At 37.8% G+C, this 6,626-nt stretch overlaps 1 protein-coding gene across 1 annotated transcript; it reads left to right on the plus strand.

The window, feature by feature from the left end:
- Window positions 1-2,566: 2,566 nt before the first annotated feature.
- LOC136833084 (tigger transposable element-derived protein 7-like) lies at window positions 2,567-3,873 on the plus strand. Its single transcript, XM_067094730.1, has 2 exons — window positions 2,567-2,662; window positions 3,241-3,873. The coding sequence occupies exons 1-2, from the start codon at window positions 2,567-2,569 to the stop codon at window positions 3,871-3,873; spliced, it is 729 nt and encodes a 242-aa protein (XP_066950831.1).
- The last annotated feature ends 2,753 nt before the right edge of the window (window positions 3,874-6,626 follow it).

The following is a 6,626-nucleotide window of genomic DNA, read 5'->3' on the forward strand; positions in this document are numbered from 1 at the left end:
ATGGCTAATGGAGTTTTTCTAGGGGTTTTGTTTTCTACTTTATACAAAGCCATCGGAAAGGAAGGGCAATGAGACTGGGTAGAGGAAGGCTCAAAGGTGATTCTTGGTAGGTGGCTGGATCTGGGGAGCAGTTTCTATGGCTGGGAAGGGATGGGGATGCAGTGTTGGATGGGTGAAGTGGGCTAGGTAGACCCTGGCTTGATACACCTTGTTTGGTTTCGTGTTGTTATGTTTATGATATAGTAATTCCAATTTTATTAAAGTAAATTTACAGTACTCAGAGAGAGAGAGAGAGAGAGAGAGAGAGAGAGAGAGAGAGAGAGAGAGAGAGACAATAAATGAGGTATGTTTACATGAAAGTCTAAGTACAGTAACAAACACACTCTCCTTCACTTTTTATTTATATTTTATTTATGGTACAGTTTTCTCGTTTATATTATTACTGATTTTTCTCATTTTTTATTCTTTCAAACCAAAAGATAAACGCAATCATGTACATAGGGTGAGAGAGAGAGAGAGAGAGAGAGAGAGAGAGAGAGAGAGAGAGAGAGAGAGAGAACTGAGATGAAACTTCAACAGTGATAAAATATTCTCTTGTGTACTGTTATGATATGTGTGGTAATCATACTTAGCGTCAACTAAACTTGTAATGAAGTATGGTACATTAAATCGAGCAAAGCAAAAATAAAAACAAAAGGCAATACATAGGCTACATGCGTAATTATTCCGTGGCACGGGTAAACTTGCTACAGCCTGTTTGATGTTGTCTTGCCTACATATGAAATTTGTATTTTAAAAATTTTTACGATGTTTAGAGATGGAATATCAGCAGTGATGAAATATTCTCTCATGTACTGTTATGATATGTGTGATAATCATACTTAGCGTCAACTAAACTTGTGATGAAGTATCGAGCTAAGCAAAAAAACTATGGTAACACCTAATAGCAGCGATTGGCAACTACATCATCACTTTGCGCTCAGCTACACACAGCTACACAAGGTCGGACAAACAAATCAGTACGACTTATGTTGTAATGGCCACAGCAGGGAAGTTTCCTAACATTAAGTTGAAAGAAACTGATGTTCCTGGCGCTGCTTTTGTGTTTAGCAGTGTGCTAGATCATTCAGTATGTCAGCTTAAACGTTGTTTGGAGTGCCGTGGTTTGCCAGTGGTGGGAAACAAGGCTGTGGTTGTAAAAAGGTGAGAACAAAAACGTGTTATGAAGTATTGAATGAAATAACCAGAGAGGCTCCAAGCGTTTCCCGTGGGTTAAAATCCTATATATATATATATATATATATATATATATATATATATATATATATATATATATATATATATATATATACAGTATGTATATATATATTTATATACAGTAATATGTATATATATATTTGTATGTTATGTATGTATATATATAATATATATATGTTATATGTATATATATATATATATATATATATATATATATATATATATATATATATATATATATATGCATTATATTTAATACAGTAACCCAACTAAGTACGTTTGGAGTCTTTGTGGAAATAACGTCATACTGACCTTAGTATTATAATTTATATGGCCTCAATATAATATCATGTTTTTATTTCTATCTCTCTCTTTTCTGATGTGAAAATACAAGGTACTCATGTAACCTTTCACTTGGTTCAGGTGTGAGGACTGTAGCCTATAGCCTCAGGATGTCAAGAGGACATCATTATTACCATTGACGGAGGTAAATGGTACCAAAAGAAAGTAGAAAAGATATTTCAAGAAGAACGTGACAAACAGTCCAGTCACACCAGTGCCTCTCCAGTTCCATGTAATCCACCAGTATACTGCCAGTCACTGGCTGGAAGCTATTCCCTTCTGTGGGGCACTCATCTGCGTTTGCATGTCCGACCTGCTTGATGTAAACACAAGTATGCCACTGGCGCGGTCTATTTTTAGTAACAGAGGCCAGTTGTCGATCGCTGCTACACAGTAATGTGCTAAGAAACAAACTCACGAACATACATAGTGAATGAGATAGAAGGAAAAAGTTAGCGTTCATGACTGCTATTGGCTCAGAAGCTTGATGCCACTCAACATTTCATGGAATGTTACATTGTTTATCACTTGTTATTAGCTGATATGGATATGTCATCAGCTCAGGAGCGAATAGTAGAAGGTGCTAGGGTGGACAAGTATTATGTCATTGTTGTTTTTTTATTTTGAATGACTGATAGACATAGCATCATAAACATATCATGTGCTAACTGGCTACACCTGGAAAGCATCAGTGCACTCGGTAGTAAAGACCGTTTTCTCTTTGCCTGCTTGATCAGTCATGTGTTTGAACTGATCTCAGGTGGACTGCATTCAGTATGCATATTATGGAGCACGTGGAGTTCTTCACAGTGCCTGCAGCATTGCAGGTGATACTGGTATTATGTACTGTGCTGTTGATCGTGTGTATGGCCCCACATCATCTTAAGGAGGCGAAGAAGGTGTTGACCCTGAAAAAAAATTGGAAATTGTTGAGAGGATGGAGCAAGAATGGATCTGGTCATGCATAATGGAGAGTACAGCATTGTCTGGTCAACCCTACATTAAGCTGAAGAAATATGAGAAGGAATTTGGTAAGAAGCTGGCCAGGAGTACAGCCCACAAGGTCATGCCAAAAGGCTGTTAGTATGATGTAGATCGGTCTACCTTGATGTGGTTTTGTCAACAACAGGCTGCTGGTGTGAACATTCTCGTTGCTGAGTTGAAGGCTTGCAGAAGGTTGCAGACTTTAGAGCATCCAAAGGTTGGCTGTTCCAGTTCAAAATTCGACATGTGATGATTATGAACAAGACAACTCATGGCAAAACTTTGGATGCTTCCTAGGAGGGGATAGAGGAATTTCACCAGTTGTTACAAGCCTTGATGAAGAAAGATGTTTTAGGGCAGAACTACAATGCCGGTAAAACTGGTTTATTCTATCGCCCCTTACACACTAACACCTTGGCTGACGAGAAGGAAAAGGATTTACCTGGTTGAAAGCTTTCCAAGCAACGTATTTCTGCTTTGTTATGTGCAAATGCTACGGGTTGGCATCGTTGCAAACCGGCGGTAGCTGGATATGCAAAGCAACCACGTGTCCTGTGTGGGTTGATGGATAGGCTCCCAGTGATTTGGTACCATTCAGCAAAGGCTAAGTTCACCACAGTAATCATTTCTGATTGCTTCCATAATCATTTTTGTAAGGAGGTTATTCATCATCAGACACAGGACCTTGGCATTGCTAAACATCGGGTGAAGGCTTTGCTTCTCGTGGACAATGCGCCTGCACATTCTAACACAGCCCAACTGGTTGGTGACAAAGGTCATATCAGTGTCATGTACTTGCCTCCTAATACAACTGCATTCATTCAACCAGTGGATGAAGGTGTTACTGTTGCAACAAAACGGCTATACCGGAGGAAGTTCCTGGAGGAAGTGATGGTAGTATTAGAGGATGAGGAGAAGCGAGAAGGCTTGGATACACAGGGGCAATGGACACTGGAGGATCTTCCAAAGTATTTGGTAAAGCCTGCTATCTACAACTTTGCCGGTGCTTGGAAGGGCATCACTTTAGAGGCCCTCAGCCACTCCTGGAATTGTATTCTGAATGGAGAAGAGACCATAATGGACTTCCAGGGGTTCAATATCGAGGACTTCTGTGCCACACTCGCAACTGGAGGTGATGATGTTCCTGAGGATGATGTACAGGATTGGCTGGATGACGATGGTGGCAACCCTGGCTACCAGTTTCTCTTCGACAGCGAGATGGTTGTTATAGTTACTGGTGAAGAAGTGGCTGATGACAATGATGAAGACAAAGATGAAGACGATGTTTAGCAATGACTCCCCTCATACAAGCAACTACGAAAGACCTTTGATGGAACTAATGAGATGCTGGAGAACGCCAGCTTTGACACCATAGAATTTCCTTGGGTCGTGGGCTCAGCTGCACAAATTCGTGAATTACGAAGGTATGTCATTACCAAGCAAAATCGTTGTTTGTATCGCCAAAGTATCCTCAACAGCTTCTTCAGATCCCAAACCCCCATGCACCCGAGCCCGCCATCCACTTCTTTGGTAACTCGGTCCTACAGCTTAGATCGGCAGCCAAGTACATCTGCCTTCGTCGATATGTTGGGCTCCTTCAGCCAAGAATCGGATTTGTTGCTTCACTTTGATGACGAAGACCCTCTAGGCACCTCTTCTCCTCTTATAGCCACTCCACCAATTCATGTCTCACGGGAGTCACAGTAGGCAGAGGAAGAAGAAGAAGCCAGTCTCGAGGACGAAGTTGAGCTGACGGAGGAGGAGGGGGAGGAGGAGGTAGAGGACTAATAAACCTCCTTACAAGTTTTTAAAGTGTCTAGCCATCATGAGCAAGAAAGTCATCACACACAGGTAAGTGAGAAAGTAAAAAGTATTTTTATAGTGTTATTAAGATGTTTTTATTTGTAAATTATCATATTGTGTTGCATACGAGAGAAAAAGGGGTTTACTTTTTTTCTGAACAATACAATGTATTTTACAGGAAATGAAAAACGTATAGCCTGCCGAACTATGTATTGTGTATGAGAGAAAAAGAAGAGGGTTGGCTTTTTTGTTTTTAAGTGTAATTTATGCAGTTTATTTTGTTACAAATATTGAAAAATGAGGTGGACAATAACTTTTTGCATAAAAAAGGTAGATAAATGCTATTTGCTTAAAGTTTTCAGTTTAAAGTGTGGTGGATTTTGTTTTATAAGAATATTAAGTGCTTACCACTATGCGGTATTGACAATGTTAGGTGAGGAATGGTAGGGAGTTGCCCTTGCACACCCCTAGATATTTTTACTTGCCCTTATCTGGATTTCAACATTATCTGGCAGGCCCTTTGCTCTATTAATCCTGAAATTGAGGTATTACTATAAATAAATAAATAAATAAATAAATATATCCATATATGCAGTATGTATATATATATATATATACAGTATATATATAAATATATATATATGTATATATATAACATATATATATAAATTTATATATATATATATATATAATATATATATATATATAATATATACAAAATTTTATATATATATATATATATATATATATATATATATATATATATATATATGCATATATACTGTATATATATGTACATATATATATATATATATATATATATATATATATATATATATATATATATATATATATATATATATATATAGAATATATAGGGAAATTAGAAAAGAAAAGAGAGAAAGAGAGAGAGAGAGAAATATAGAAAAGAGAAAAAGTTAGGAGAGAGTAAAGAGAGAGAGGGAGAGAGACGTAAGAATAGAAAGAGAGACAGGGAGCACAGTGATAACGCCTAAAAGCTGTTGTTATTATCGTGATTCAAATACGCTGATTGAGGCAGGATTTTGCATGAACTCAAAAGCAGTATATCGCGTTAAAGCCATAAAAACGATCATAAAAGTGGGAAATAGTGGCCTTGCGATTAAGTTAACCAAATCATGAGTCAGCACAGCCAAAAAGCTTACAGCAGCTTGTTCTATAACCCCGCCTTCACAGGAGGCGTTTTCATGGAAATTCCAGGAAATTGGGAGTTGGACAAAGTGATGTACTTCTACTCCCTCCAATCAAACATACTAGGGAGGGGTCTTTCACACACCCTCCTAAGATCACCTCCAATCAAGTCCTCTAAGGAGAGATTTGAATCACACCCACTACAGTCCTTCCAATCAACTATTTGAAGGGGGAGGCCTTGCTGATAAATCCTTCCAATAGGACTAAAAGGAGGTGGAGATTGCAGATAACAAGAATTCCAGGGGTTCAACAGTCAGAAGATCGACAGGAGAGAGCAGATTAAGACTGTGTCCTTTGAGGGAGAGTACATCTCCCTTCGCTTCCGTGTTCCCCATATAGACTGAGTCAAGTTAATTACTCCAAAGTTATTTCGTTTTATACCACTGTAACTTGTTAATTTTGTATTGATCTTTATAATACTAAGTACTAATTAAAGAGAAGAAATTACCGATCTCGTCCCTATACGCCTTCCTGAGAGATAACAATAATTAAAGATAATTAAACTAGAAGAATTATCACATCACAGCGGTAGTGATACATCGAGGACACATCTAGAGGAAATCAAGGCAAGAAGTGAGAGACTAAAAACATACAACAGAGAGAAAGATCATAACATATATACATACATATATATATATATATACATATATATATATATATATATATATATATATATATATATATATATATATATATATATATATATATATATATATAATCATGAAGCTACAAATGTCGCTTAATATCAAAGCCACGCTACCTCGGGAATATCCCCGATGGGGAATTATCACCGAAGGGGAATTTATAAGTGATAAATGGACGGGCACTGCCGAGTTTCGATCCCACGATACAGACGCGCATCCAGCAACTCCAGTCGACGTTACCACTGAGCTATGAAGAGAGGTATAAATTAATGCTGAGTCTGGTGTACTTTATTTACCCGTTGAGAGTGGGAAAATTGTACTTAGATTCGGCATTAACCCACCTCGACCATGATAATTCTTTGGTAC

The sequence above is a fragment of the Macrobrachium rosenbergii genome, chromosome 51, assembly GCF_040412425.1.
Source record: "Macrobrachium rosenbergii isolate ZJJX-2024 chromosome 51, ASM4041242v1, whole genome shotgun sequence".
NCBI classification, from domain to species: Eukaryota; Metazoa; Arthropoda; class Malacostraca; order Decapoda; family Palaemonidae; genus Macrobrachium; species Macrobrachium rosenbergii.

Bases quoted from the DNA above. Each gene is read 5' to 3' on its own strand.
- LOC136833084 (XM_067094730.1), top strand. From the start codon at position 2,567: ATGGAGAGTACAGCATTGTCTGGTCAACCCTACATTAAGCTGAAGAAA. The intron at 2,663-3,240 runs GTCATGCCAAAA...CATTTTTGTAAG, and splicing joins CCAGGAGTACAGCCCACAAG to GAGGTTATTCATCATCAGAC.